At 50.9% G+C, this 15104-nt stretch overlaps 1 protein-coding gene across 1 annotated transcript in view; it reads right to left on the bottom strand.

Annotated features, from left to right (window-relative positions):
• Positions 1–3954: 3954 nt before the first annotated feature.
• The window catches only part of LOC149347331 (uncharacterized), a 61775-nt gene continuing 50625 nt past the window's right edge, over positions 3955–15104 (bottom strand). The window contains exons 3-7 of the mRNA XM_089587009.1: positions 13920–14154; positions 12451–12647; positions 10034–10242; positions 8787–9075; positions 3955–7322 (exon numbers count right to left, since the gene is read on the bottom strand). Coding sequence (XP_089443135.1) covers positions 4308–7322; positions 8787–9075; positions 10034–10242; positions 12451–12647; positions 13920–14154 — 3945 coding nt within the window. The 3' untranslated portion in view covers positions 3955–4307. The remainder of the gene's footprint in view (positions 7323–8786; positions 9076–10033; positions 10243–12450; positions 12648–13919; positions 14155–15104) is intronic.

Here is a 15104-nt window from a genome sequence, read left to right as displayed (position 1 = left end):
GTACAGAGTCGATCACGTCTGTCTAGCGTGATACGAGGTGCGCTCTGAATTGCGCGTGGGACGCCTCGCGGTAGCCACCCGGTTCGAGATCGCATGGTCAAAATCGGCACGAGCGCAGATGCTGCGGCATTCGCGGCTGACGCAGACATAGATCTGCGTGATTTGCGGGTCACAAATGCTGGTTATGTATTGGTTAAACAACACTGGCGGTGACTGAGCCGCGAACGCGCATGAGAAAGCACGCATGCATGTCCATGGCGTTATCGCATCGCGCGAGCCGCGAAGCGCCAACTATAGATGCTGCGAGCAATGGGCGGCAAGGTCACGTGTTTCCGGCTCAGCCAGGGGTTCTAAGTATTTCAGTGATAAAGAGCCAGCGCTCGCGACCCGCAAATCACACAGGCCTGTATCTCGGTCGGCGCCGAATACCGCAGTGTCCATGCTCATGGCGCTATTTGCCAATTGGTGTCGAATGAGTGACTGCCGCAAGGTGTCGCAGGCACAGTTCTGATTGACCGTAAGGTCACACTAGATAAGTGTGATCGACAATACTTTACCGACAAAACCGACGGTAATGTTTTCATTTCTCCTTAGTAAATTTTTTTTCGTCAGTCATTCATTAATCAGTTACAGTGTCTAATTACTTTCCGCCGTCGAAAGGAGTGAACTCACGGCCGCTTTCCTCATAGCTGGTACTGAATACTAAAGTGCGGCGTGCGTGCCTGGGTCATAAAGGGCTTTCTAATGTGGCCGTCTTTGCCTGTGGGAGCAGTCTCGCAGTTCGAATTTCGATATTTTGCTTTTGCAGTACATATAAATCACGTCCAGGACACTTCTAGTTTCGGACCAGGTTTCTGCAATACTTAATACAAAACTGTGATGCCATGTTGTGCATCTCCAGTGGAGAAACTTTTGAAAATATTCTGATGAAGACGACGAAGCTGGCAGTGTCGCGGGACCTGCACCGAACTCTGGCCGATCCCCCACCGTGGGTACGTGTCACCGTTTTTGAGGCAACAAAAACAACAACAGCAACGACGGAGCGCTGGCGCTAGGCCAGCAGCCATTAAAAGTAATCTCCAATCTATCATTAATCGTGCCTCATTCTTCGGCTGGCCGCCACGTAACATTTGGTGTGAGCTGCGGGTTAATCATCGCCGTCCTGGTCCGGGAGCTTCGGCGTCCTGCGTCTGCCGTGGTCATCGGCCGTGAGTACCTGGCCCGCACCGCCCGGCTACGCCGCAGCCCGCCCGACCTGACCGACCTCGCCGCCCACCCCACCCCAGCCCCGTCCCCCGCCCCGACCAGAAGACACAAAGAAATAAAGATGCTGCCGCGACCAGAACCTATGACCCGACCGACCCGAGGCGCTGCCCACATGTAGTACAGCCCCCCCCCCACCCCCCTGTCCTTGCCGTTCGGTGCGCCCAAGGGCATCGAACGTCGTCTCCTGGGCACCTGTGGCCCAGAAGCTTCGCAGACCAGGAATCATTCGCCCGTCTCTCATACCTACGGCCAGCACTTCACCACTTTCTCCTTACTGCTCAAACCTCTTCTCAAGCTCATTACCATTTCGCGCGTCTATTTGTCCATGATCGGGACGATCGCTTGGTGGCCCCGGGTAGTGTGACGAAGACGAAGAAGTTGGCAGTGGCGCGGGACGGAGTGCTCGTGCTAGGACAGCGGCCATGGAATCATCTTCAGTCCATCGTTCATCGAGGCCTCGTTCTTCGGCTTGCCGCCACGTAGCAATAGTCCTGCTTCAATCGCTGCCTTGTTTGAGGTGACACTGCTCAACTTTGGTCTCGCAGTGAGATAATTGTACTTACCTGGTTCGACCACCCATGATGCAAGCCCGTAATCATCTGCGCCTGTACAGAAGACACATGACGGTACTGCCATCCTTTTGCGGAAACTCGGAGCTGGCAGGTTCCGGTCGCTCGCTCTCGGCGATGCGATTCAGAGCTTGCATAATGCGCGGCCGAACCAAGTTAAGTACCACTGTCAAACTTAGTACCAGACAAACGTTTCCATAGTATGCATGCTCAGCGCACAGTTCCAGGGCAGGCGAACCGGCGGTTGTGGAGAGAAAAAGTAATGCATGGCATGGAACGTCCTAACTTTATTTCATGGTCATGTCGGACTCGCAGCGCATAGCGGACGTAGACAAAACGTTCACACAGCTCCCTGTGCTAACTTACGAAAAGCGCTATCTGTGTCTCTCTCAACTTTCTGCCAGCTCCGGCTTTACGTAATGATTATCAAGGCTATTAATAGTCTATAATTTCTACAAGCAGTACGCAACTTTTCGCGTTTCTCCGACAGTATTATGTGAATATGCTGCATGTTAAAGCACAGCCAAGTCAGTGACTCCGCCCCAGTTTTTCTTTTTTTGCGGTGACGTGTCCGGAATTGGTGCAAGGCGCAAAACGCTGTAATGCGCTGTGATAAAGACGCAGCTTGGCGAGTTCTGCGGCGGCGGCGGAAGGCCAAATCATCACCATCAGAATGAATACGCCCACTGCATGGGAAAGGTCTCTCCCATGTATCTCCAATTAGCCTATTTTTTTCTTATTCATTTATTATGTCCCGAACTACTTCATGTCCTTTAACCCTTGAGCTATCTCCTAAAGGACTCAACTACTATCTGTCCTTTAACCCTTTTTGTTAACCTCCACGCTTCTGCCCCATGGGTGGGTACCAGTAACATTCAGCTGCTGTATGCTTTTCTATCGAGGGATATTGGTGCCCCTTTTGCCAAAAGTAACCGAGCAACAGGTTCTTGCTTCTCAAACGTATAACAGAGCATTTACAGCAGCCCTAAAGACCGAATGGTGCCATAGTGTAAGGACAGGGTCTCACCTTTCTTTACACAGAATCAGAGCTTGAGGGCTGCCATGAGTGCTTCGCTACGCGGCTAAGGAACAAACCACCTGTGCCGGTTACTTTTGGCAAAGACTGTACATATGTTCCTCTCTTAAACACTACGCCTTCATGTGTGTATTGCAGCTCTCTTCTTTTTCGACGGGTCGTCCAGTAGCCAAGAGGGCGCGGTGCTGGCTGAATAACCCAACTGTATGCACGAGCGAGAAATACATAAGCGATCGCCAATACATATTTTCAATTCATAAAGCTTCGCGCGGCTTGGTCGGTGAACCTGGCTTTTATTTCCGGTAAGCATATAGCCGTGATAAGTGAGTAATGCAAAACATCAGCTAGTGGGACTGTGTTTTTATTACATGTGCACGTTTGTTTGTTTTTTTCACTACTGTGGTAGTTTGTGCACTACACATGTATGTTCACAGCAGCTATGTCTTGTCCATCCTTCACCACACAGAAGTCGCTTACTATGAGGTTTCCCACGAAGCAAGTATGCCTACTAAGATGTTCTTCGCGGACTCATCTGCTCATTAAATAAGGAGAAAAACGTGCTTCTTCTATGCGGCCGTTACGACTTATTAGCGCCAGCAATATTCACCAGTCTGACTGAAAGCAAAAGCATGAAAAAGTGTCTTCTTTATGTTGTTTTCTTATGACGGCCGTCTTTTTAGATGCCAGCCCATAACAATGAAATGCAGACTCTGTGTTCAGCCTTCATGGGCTTTCATGTAGCCATTTGGACAGCAAAACCAATGGTTTCTGAACTTGCTTAGGCGGACAGTCTTATATGGCACAAGCCACATTTCGCAAACGGATCCCATCTATATATAATCGAGGCAATGGGTCCCTCTATAGCGTTACAATAAAGCCGTATATTATTCCCGCGGCGTGAGCTGTATCCGTGACGTGAAATCACCCTAATCGCTAGGCACTAAAAAGAAAAAAAAAAACGAATTTATTTATGAAAAGCTTCTCTTTCTTTCTTAACGAACGTGAGGAATGTCACTTCAAAGATGACTGACCATTTAAGGTTGTAGAACGTTTTAGTGTGTAGTGCTGTTTATTTTACAACAATGACAGTGCAGGTCTGGAACAAACTGGTGAACACCTTGATCACTCTTGAAGCATTTCGTTACTGAGGAGCTTAAGTATGAAGGCTTCTCCGCGGCGGAAGTTCTCGGTGGAAACACCGCTCGGGACCGGGCGGCGGTGGCAGGAAGCAGAAGTACGAACCCCAAATGTGCCAGTGATGACTGAGGCCAGCGGCCGTCCTAGAGCAGGGACAATTACCGAAGCGAGCCTGCTCGAACGCAGTCGGGAAAGGCCAAGCGCCCGCGTTTCGACCTGGCGGCACGCATGTCGCTACGCTCGTCACTGGCGTTCGCGACGCCCATCACTGACTAGCCTTGTGAACGGCTGCTGAACGTTCAGGCCGACTCGTTCGGGGAGCGTTCCTCGCCGGGCATCGAACAGTCGACGCTTCCTTCGAAGTCGCAGTTTCCGGTCTTCGCGTTGAAGAGCAGGCCGTGCTTACAGTAGTGCGAAAATGTCTGTCCGCCGTGGCAGCGGTAGAAGACGTGGCAGCGACGGGCCACATCCGGGTAGAAGCCATCAGGAAGCTGGTCGCACTCGAAGTGGAAGCCCGGAGGTACGCCGTGGGCGTGGTGCCGTCTTGAGGACGCCGAGGGCTTCTTGCAGTGAAGGCAGCCGCGACGGCGAGGTGGCGCGCAGGTGACCTTCTCGGGGACGTCGCAAGTCTGCCTGACCGGGTTGAAGAGGAGCTGACCAGGACACTCGTATGTCTTGCTCTTGTTTTTCGAGCAGACGTGGTACCTACGGCAGCCGGACCGGAAGTCTGGGAACACACCGGTCTTACCGGGCACGCACTTGATGCGACGCCGCCTCACACCGCCAAGGTGTTGTTGCGGGAAGGGCAGCAGTGTTACGTCGTCAGTTTTAGCAGGAAGAACAGGATGAGGAGGCGACAGATCGGCCGCCGGGAGAGGTTCGGCGACGGAAACGTCTGCAAAGCTCCGTGCTTCTGGAGTAGCCACTTGGGCGGGTGATGGCGTAGCTGCACGGATTGGTTCTTCCAGTGAAGGATGAGTAACTGCTCGTGTAAGTTCCCAAGTTGGTGGCTCCGTCTCCGGCTGCGGTGACGGCTCGGTTGGTGCTTGAGTTGGTGGCCGCGTCGGCGGTTGCGTCGGCGCCTCTGTAGGTGCCTGAGTAGGTGGCTGCGTCGTTCGCTGCGTCGGTCGCTGCGTCGGTGCGTGTGTCCATGTCTGTGTCCATTCCTGCGTCCATTCTTGTGCCCATGCCTGTGTAGGTGCCCGCGTCGGTGCCCGCGTAGGAGCTCGGGTCGCTGGCGCTCGTGTCACTGCAGCCTGTGTGATTGGTGCTTGTGTGACCGGTGCCTGTGTGACTGGGGCCCGTGTCGCTGCCCAGAATGGTGCTCGTGTCGCAGCCCACGATGGCGCTCTCGTCGCAGCCCAAGCACCGTCCCAAGCGTCCGACGACGTAGTCCTGCGCGAAGCAGTTCGCGCTGTTGACCTTGCGGTTGGTCTAGCGGTTACTGGCACAGGGACCGGCGTAGTTACCGGAGTAGTCGCCCGCGTAGTTTCCGGCGTGGTCGTTGTTGTGGTTACTTTAGTTGTTCCGCGCGTAGTTGACGGAGTAACCTCTGCGGTAGTTTCAGGCGCGAACTCTGAGTAATATTCTGCGTCGTAATCCGGGTCGTATTCTACTGTACTTTGGGGGGTGGGCGCCGGAGTAATAGGCTTAGTGGTAGTAGTAGTTGTCGGTGTCGTCGTTTCCGGCTGTTGCGGCGTTGTGATTGGCAGTGTTTCTGGCGTCGTTTCTACTACATTTTCTGGTGTTAATTCCGGCACAGATTCTGGCGCACTCGTCGCCAAATTTGTTGGTGTCCTATCGTGTATACGACCTTGGAGTTCTTCTGGTCTACTTTCCGGATAATTTTGAGGCGTTATTTCCGCCGCAGGTTTGTGCGTTGTAACTGGCGTATTTAGTCGCTTCGTTTCTGGCGTGAATCCTCCAGCGGTTTCTGGCACAAACTCCGAATAATAGTCGTCATACTCTGGCACTATTTCCGGCCTACTATCTGGCGCAGGTGCCGGCGTGGTTGTTGTAGTAGTCGTCGTTGTGGTTGTGGTGGCTCGCGTTGTGGTTGTGGTGGCTCGCGTTGTAGTTGTAGGTGGCCTTGGGGTAGTCACTCGAGTTGTCCGTGGGGCCGGTGGCGGTGTAGTGGCGCGCGTTGCGGCCCTCGTCGCCGCCCACGTGCCTTGCCATGTAGCCGCCCACGTAGTTCCTCTCGTAGCCGTTCGTGCACTCCCTCCTCTCGCGGATGCCCGCGGCGTAACCGGGGCCGGGGATGGCGTAGTGACCTCTATATCCCAAGGAATTGTCGCCCGCGTTGACACCGCCGTAGTCGCCGCTGTCGTCGTCGTCGATGGCGGCGGTGGTGGTGGTGGCGGCGTGGTGGTAGGTGTGGTGCTGACTGATGTAGAGTAAGTCAGTGCCGGAGCTGTTACCGAGAAATGCCTGTCCACGTGACAAAGTACGGAGCTGGAACAGAGCAGTAGGACTGGGTTGAACCTCGTTCCCGGCGCGCACAGCATGGTCCTCTTCCTGCCGCCTTCGCACGAGTAGTACCTGGCGCAATCCTGCGCGAGCGTCTCATCGGGATAAAGACCGTCCCGCCTGCCGTCACAGCTGAAGTCATCCTCGCCAGGCTTAACCAAATCTGTAACGTCCACTCCACGGTCGACGTCGCAGGCGTTCCTCTCCGGATCGAAGACAGTGGCGCCTGGACATTGGAAGCTGAAGGCTCCCGCTGGCGCGCAGACGTGGAAGTCACGCCGGTCCACCGACGGCAGGACTTCGGCGAAGTCGCCGCAGTCGACCTCGAAGTCCGTATCATTAAGCCGCAGGATGCTTCCGGTCACAGATATCGAAGCTCGCGGCCGCAGGGCAGCCTCGGGGCAACCGACGTTGGCGCGGCAGAACATCTTCTCTGGGTCGAAAGAGTGACCCCTGGGACAGGCATAGGAGACCCCCTCGGACCCGACGCACTCGTGCCACAGCCTACAGCCGGTGCTTTCGTCCACGAAGAGTCCTGGGGAACCTTCAGGACACCTGAAGGTACCGACGACTCGAGGAGGCCGGCACAACGCAGCCTCTTGGACGCAGCGCCCGCTCTCAGGGTCAAAGCTGAGGCCTTCGCCGCAGTCCTGGACAATCTGAAGGCCGTCGGCACAAACTCGGTAGCTGTAGCAGGAGCTCTTGAAGTCGGGAAACACGCCGATGCGGCCCTCGCACTCGTACTCTCCGTAGGCCACGCCGTCGGCCACCGCTCGACCGGTCGCCTGGCAGGTTTGTTCCGAAGGGTCAAAGGTAGAGCCATCAGGACAAACAGATGTAGCAACCTGCAAAAAAAAAACGGTGTAGCTGTATCGCAGGAAGGAAAATGGCCGGTTTGAATGCAGAAATGGGTTTGGATTCAAAAACGTTTTGGATGGTCAAGTCCGTAATATCTGGCAATGGAATTTAAGCTGTCAGAGAAATCCGGACAGTGCACTCAGATAGCGATAGTATGCTCTAGGCGTTAATTATCCTCATTGAAGTGGTGGAAATGATAACCGTCCATGCATCTCCCTCAGGGGAGCAAGACAAAATCAAAACGTCAGAAGCAAGATTGCGTGCGCATATTTTGGTACAGATTAGACGAGCCTAGACGTCCCTATCACAAGATTCCCTTGTCATCCGGATTTCGAATTGGCTTCGCACATTATGAACATCCTCTTTGCTATTCTACAAAAAGGAGACAGGGGAAGGAATCATCAGACACTTTTGAGTTAGCTTTCCGTGCTGCCATTTATATGGTGCAGAGCGATCTGCCTGTCAAAGAGATGCTAATTTCTGGACGCCAAGGTGCGCGTGCGTTGAAAGATAGCCATGATTCTAAGCTGGACTTCCAACCTCGAGAGCCATAAGTAGCGGTCGCCTTTACTGTTGCTATGTCATCTTTGTGAGAAAATGGCTGCGAGGTTTTAGTTAATCAGTCAAGCCGTTAAATGCAGTTTGCAGGCACATGTTAGTGTTTTCTTGCGTGTACTCATCATAGTAAATGCTGAAACTATTTCACAGCTAAGCAGCAAGTACTCGCATGCATAAAGATTGCTCTGTGTGCGCTATACAGCGAGCGCAGTGTGTCTAATTGAGTGGAACGGCGTAGCTGTCATGTCTCTTCTGTCAAACACAGAACTTCATTACTGGACACTTCACAGAAACTTTTCTTATTTTTTGCGTTTAAATTCTAATGCTGGCTAACTTCATTCCATGTGTTGCGCAGAGTACTATGAATGTTTTCTGAGCCAGTTTCTTCAATTATGTACAGTCTGCCTGAGTGGTTTCCAGCTCAGCGAGACACGATTTCTTCAGCGCAACAAAAGCAGTGAAAATGTGAGAAGTACTATTATACAGTTTTGTTTTTACGCTTGTTTATTTGTCTAGATTCGTCCTATTGTTGCTATCGAATCAAAATATACAACCTCTGTTAAGTTCCCAAGAAAAACTATCAACTTGCAGGCACCCTTTTTCAATGGGTGGCACCCGTTTGCTCTCATTAATTAGCCGTTTCTGAAATATTATTTCGATTCACCAAGAGGTCACTGCTCACCGAGTCCCTGCCGGCTTTCCGATGGGTTCAATTTTTCCCCTCGCCTGGCACTTGCCTTCTCGGGGATGAAATTTTCGGGAATATGGGCTTCTTACCAAACCTTTTGAAGACTAAGCAAGTCATCTACAGCACTCTTTGGTCAAGCTGCCCTTACACCATTAGGCATAAAATCCTAATAATAATCACTTTAAGAGGAGAGCGAGTAACACACCTTGACTTGGCCTATGCAGGCGTAGAAGGTATCCGCCGTGGTGCCCGCGTAGACGCCGTCAGCGCGGCCGACGCACTCCGGGTCCGCGTAGTCGTCGGGAGACGCGCACCTCACGTCTCGCGGGGGTCGGCAGGTTAGCGAGGCGGCGTCGAAGGCCGTACCTTTGGGACAGCTGCCCACTTTGAGCAGGGAGCCGTCCCGACAGACGGCGAACTCGCGGCACCCGGCCAGCGGGAACAGTCCGTTCGAGCCAGGGGCGCACGTGGCGTCCGGAACCTCACAGCTTGCCCTGTTTCAGAGAATGTCGATTTTGAGGCGAATTAAATTTCGCCGCCGTTTAGGGAACAGCGCCGCAAACACCACGGACGGGAACAAGGACAGCGCCTGCATAGTTTCTTTTTTTGGTATGCCTTACCCTGATGATTTCTGTCATGTCCTTCAGGCGGGTTTTCACTGCCTAATGTGTCGTTAAAATGGGCGCACGCTAGCTTCATCTATTGGCTCAACATTTGCACATTCATTGAAGCAAAAAAATGAATGAATGAATGAATGAATGAATGAATGAATGAATGAATGAATGAATGAATGAATGAATGAATGAATGAATGTGCCTTTCGTCCTTCCTGTTCTTTTCTGTGATGTTTTCCTTGCTGGTTTCAAAAAACAATGGCAAACAATCAATCCCAAAAGCAAGCAATATTAAAGATTTTACAGCTGCATACACGAGTTTCTATCTGATTGTCATCATAGTATGCACTGATCAAATGGGCAAGCATGGGCAAAAACCTAGTTGCATTGCAAACAGAGCTTTTATAAGCTATTAAGAACACGGTATGAACCGCAGCTAACACAAAAACTAGTCGATTTCGCAAACAAACAGCTCTGAAAATCAAGGACTTTTCTTTGTGCATGAATTCTTGAGTCCAGTCTACACTGATATTGACTTTAAACTGCAATCACGGACATTTTTTTTTTTTTACTTGAAAGCATTAGCCAATCAGGTGGCGAAAAAAAAAGCTCCCATTTTAAAATCCAATTTCCTCGTTCATACATATGTCTGCGCGTTTTATTGCCTAACAGATGTCAACGTAGCCAGAAAGGGTCATAGGACCGATTTTCGTTAAGAACTATGATCGAGTGGATTTCCCCAGTGCCCCATTTAGAACTGTGCAGTCGAAGGCTTTAAAATGTTCGACACAAACAGCATTCGGGTCCAGAGAACGACGCCCATCTGCGAGGCCGCTCACTTGTTGGGGTAGTCGCACGCGAGCTGCTTTCGGCTGAAGATGAGGTCCGAGGGGCAGGAGAACTCCCTGGCGTTTCCGGCCACGCAGAGCACGAACTGGGCGCAGCCGGGCGCCGGGTAGAAGGCGTCCGGCAGCGCCGCGCACCCGTTGTCACCCTCGCACTGCACGCCGGTCGAGTTCTGGCAGCGGCCAGCGTCGAACAGCTCGCCCTGCGCAAGTGTTACTTCCTGTCACTCTCCCGCTTACACAACCGCACAGCAGGACACACAGGCACAAAGGCGCACACTCATTGAGTCACTGAACACTACTTACTTGCTTAATCAGGGCATATCCGTGATAAAACTAATTTTACTTGTTTATTTAAGGTTTATTGGATTTTACGCTGTAATATGAGGTTTCGGTTCCTTACCTGTGAGCGCCTATTATCTCACTCAAAATCCGGCGCTTTCCAAAGGCCCTACAGCAGCAACAACTCCGATTGGGAAACAGGACTGATGCTAATGATGAGGACTTCGTACTAATAACAAGGTGTTCCACCTAAGACTTTTTGAAATTTTTTTTAAATATGCTTTTTGAGTTAGAGGAGCACTTTTTTCCGCATAGCATTGTCAGCGGTGTAATGTATCAGAGTACAGCTAAGAGGCGCTAACTAGCGCGCTATCTGAATAGTTACCTTTTTAACTATCACTCTTAGGCTCCTTAAATATTCAGGCGTGTAGCCCACCGTGAGTTAGGCGTGTAGCCCACCCTCAGCGCTGTGGCCCCAGTGAAATGTGGCTACATTGCGCCAATATACATCCCCTTTCGAAAACGCAACCTCTCCAGTGCACGTAACTAGGCAAAATAGCCGAAATTTGCGGGGCCACAGCGCCGAGGGGAACCGCGTTCTTGAAATTCTAAAAACTGATACCAGTATTACTTACAGTCGGCTACACGCCTCTCAATAGTAATTGTTAAAAAGTAAACTATTCAATATTCGTTAACCAGTCAGCCAGTTAGCACGTCTGAGCTGTTTTCTTATGTGCAGTCTTTGTCAAAAGTAACCAGGCTCCATGGTTTGCTTCTAGCTCGTACAGTGGAGCCCTTACAGCTTCCCTGAAGCTGAAAAGGCCGTTAAAGGTAAGGAATGGAGGTCTTCTTACCTTCCAACAACTTTTGGTCGTTAGGAAAGTCACAAGGGCTCCACTATACAAGCTAGAAACAAACCATGCAGCCTGGTTACTTTTGACAAAGACGGTACTACATCGCTCACAATGTCATGCCGCAAAAAGCGCTCTCCTAACTCAAGAAGCTTATATCAAAAAATTGGAGAAAATCTTAGGTGGAACACCCGCAACAAAAGTATTTACATTTTGTTACTGACCCGATAAATGTAGAGAATGTCAGCTGGTAGGTGACTGAAGCGAAAAGATACCGGGAAAAAAATCTTTTCCTGGATTAAATCGCCTTCCCCCTGCTTCTTCCGGCATTTTTAGAACAATGCCGTCGATTGGTTAATTCCAGGCTGAACATGAGTTCGTTGTCCCTTCAGTGGTTTTGTAGATATTACGTCGAGGGCTCCCTTTCCCCAATCAGCAGGTTAGACGTCCGCGCCTGCTTTTATGAGGGCTTGTATGAGTCACCCATGCGCGGATGGCTGTAGCTTCTGTTAACAGCTGGGACCCCCCTACTGGCCACGAAAAGAGACAGACACTACGCTCACGCCGATAGTTTGGCGCCACCGTGCTACCCCAAGGTACCGCATCTCTTCCCGAGGAAGTTGAGTTTCTTCTATAAGACCGATTGGGGAGACACGACAAGGGGTGAAGTTTTAGTCGCGGGTCCCGCGTTCGCCAGCTGACATTTGTTCTAAGACCTCCTTCACAATGGCTAGAGTGGCTTCGCCAGCTTCGGGCCCCACTTGCGCTGTCTAGCGTTGATTCCAGTAGATAGATAACAACACAATATGAAAGACGCGCAATCTAAGCATGCAATCTCGTGTTTAGCGTCAGTATCTCCGTCTTTAACCATTCATGGTCTGCCTTTGCTTGCTTCGGTGCTATGCGTTCTCTGTGCGAAGACAGGCTAAGCGGGCTTGTCAGACGTGCAATTATAGCAGCGTGGAACGCATGGCTTGTTGTTCGTTCGTGCGCCGTGTCTCATGGCGCACGACAAGACGCGATACAGCCAACGAAAATGGAGGGCGAAAACAATCGCGCGTTGCACTGGTTTTTCGCCCAGTCTTTTCCTTCTCTGCGTCCCGCCTTGTAGTCGTGCGCCTTGTCTCACGATGCTATCATAATAGGCCATTTTCAACTGCCGTGACTCCCCGATGTGAACTCTTTGCAAGGCAAGACTGTGCAAGGTCGAAACCCGGTCTTAGTCCGATGCCCCGCTAGGACAAAGGTCATTTCAGACTCTTCAGTCATAGCGCGTACCTGCGGGCACAGTGCCTCGTCCCTCTCTCCGTCCTGGCACCGGAAGTAGCGCCTGCATCCGCCCACGCGGTCCGGGAACACGCCGTCAGCGTCGCATCTCAGCCTGGGGCAGCCCACCTTGCTGGCCGGACGGCAGCGGCCCAAGCGCCAGTCGAACAGCAGCGAGGCCGGACATGAGAGCGCCGTCTTGCGGCCATCTGCCATGTAAAGCGCCGGGTTATTCTCTAGGCTGACCGTCACAGCACTGGTTTGCTGTCCAATGCAGCCCTCTGACAGCATGTCTTTCTTCGCTGTAACGGTACAGCAGTTTGAACGAAAGCACATTTGCAACGCTCGTTTTCAGCCCATGTGCAACAAAAAGGGGATTACATTTATTAAAGAGGAAGGTCTCACTGTTCCTAAACGAGATGAAATAAGAAATAAATGGCAGTAAGCGAAAATGGTAATGGTACATTACCAATGGGCTATGAGAGATGCTGTAGTGGATGGCTCGTGAGTAATATCTGCCACCTGCAGTGTTCTTTAACATGCACTGACATCGCATAGCGCACTGGCGTCCATTTCGTTTCCCTTCACTGGATTGAGGTCACCATGGCGGAGATTCGATCTTGCTACCTTGGCTTCAGCATCCGAACCCTATAGTCACTAAGCGGCCCTGCCGAATAGCAAACTAAAATGAGCGAGCTTCAACTTAGACTTATTCGACAAAATATTATCGCAGCGGCATACTAGCAAGGTCATAGTGGAAACAGTATACCTGACGATGTAAGGTTTCACACATTTCGAGTAGCATTTTACGTCCAAGTAGAAGGAGCAGACATACAATTCAAGTGTACTATGAAGCAGGGCACTCATCATGAAACTGGCACGGAATATTGATGTGAATGTTCCTAAAATTTTAACCCGACTTTGTGAGCTTGGGGGATGCACGGGGTCTTAATACTCTCACTGACTTCTCACAGCCACCAGGCCTCCTTCTAAGTCTCTCCTAATATATTTATCTTTCGTAGAGCTTCCAATTGTTCAACCCATGTGCCTAATGATATGCCAATCCTCTGCGTTGAACCTTCTTCCAAGCAAGAGGCGCCGCATGATAAGAAAGAACAACCCTGACATAATGCATCAAAACCAAACATGAATGTCTGTTGCGCTCGATGTCACTAGCATTTCTACTCCTGTAAGGGTTTCCGTCACTGTGCTGCCTCCCATCCACTGCAAGCGACTTCAACCTTCGATTGTAGAGCTCGCCAAGGTACTACTTCACCGCCACCAAGATTCAGCAAGCGTTTCTCTCCTCGCTCCTGTTGTCTCTGCGCTTGTTGAAGATCGTTAAGTGCCCACAATGATAGGCTGAAAATGCATGTAATACCACTGAATGCCTTTCAACGGCAACCGCTGTCACTGTGTGACGCAGCCGTGATGCGACGTCGCGTTTTCTTTAGTAAAGGCAGCAGCCCGCCGGACCGTACCTCGGCAGAAGTAGAAACTGCGGCATCCGGAGCCGTAGTCCGGGTAGACGCCGTCGGGCTCCGAGCATTTCTGGGCCTGTAGCTCAGATCTGGGCCGACGGCAGTGTCCCGCGTGAAACTGCTGCCGCGGTTGGCACCGTAGGTGGTGGGCCGCTCCTCCGCGACAGGCGACGAAGCCGGCCCCGTCGCTGTCGGCGAACACCGAATCCGGCCGGCCCTCGCACAGGCCGCCCGACTGCGGGAGAGAAAAGGGACCACGCATGTTAGTAGGCGGGAGAAAACTTGAGGGACATTTTAAGTTCACCTCAAAATTATGACACAATAGCGTTAAAGTATCTCTACGGTCGCTTGGGAGCCCCAGGCTCCGGCTTTCGCAGACAGCGACACCGTTGTTGCCATCACATTGCTCCTTACACATCGTCGTTCGTATTAACCGGTGCTGCTAATTAATGCGTGTTCCTGTAATGTAAGTCGCCTACTGTGCAGCGTGAGGTGCCCTTATGTCCAAGGCCTATATTTATTCGACTAAACGGACGTTCATCAGTGGTGTAAAATGAAGTCTTTTTTTTGTTCACATAACGTTATCTCACAGCACTGTCATTTGGTGGTGAACCCTTAGATATGTTATTTTTAATTAGATTACACATCCTGTGGAAAACACGCATGTGGACCGACATTGTGAATCTGTTGTTTCTGCTAAAGATTATTTCAGTAGAATGATTGCACATCTAAAATAATTGTATGTCCAGATCATGTTTGAACCGGAATGACACTCACTCTTAGTGCTGTGCCGTTGATTGCCTTTTTTTTATTTCTTTGTGGCTTAGATGTGTCATGTTATGATGTATTAACTATGTGCTTCAAATTGACTCTTTCCTCGTGCTTTGTTGCTTAATTAAAACTTCCTGTTGGGCGAGTTGGTAGTTCATATTGAATTAGAAATATTATAGCGCAAACACGGACAAAAAAAGAGAGGAAACACACACACAAGCGCTTGTGTGTGTGTTTCCTCTCTTTTTTGTCCGTGTTTGCGCCATAATATTTCTAATTTGTTGCTTAAGTGTGTTGATTTGGCGCTCTTTTCTTAATATTTGTAGAAAGGTCATGTACATAAGACATCGTATCATTTTAGTAAATACCAGTTGAAAAAAAAGAAGTTCATCAGTGGTGCAGAGATAGCGTTCC

The sequence above is a fragment of the Amblyomma mixtum genome, chromosome 4, assembly GCF_055824585.1.
Source record: "Amblyomma mixtum isolate Tamu chromosome 4, ASM5582458v1, whole genome shotgun sequence".
In the NCBI taxonomy this organism is placed as follows: Eukaryota; Metazoa; Arthropoda; class Arachnida; order Ixodida; family Ixodidae; genus Amblyomma; species Amblyomma mixtum.
Note: the sequence above shows the minus strand (reverse complement) of the source record. Positions and strands in the feature narration are given on the sequence as shown.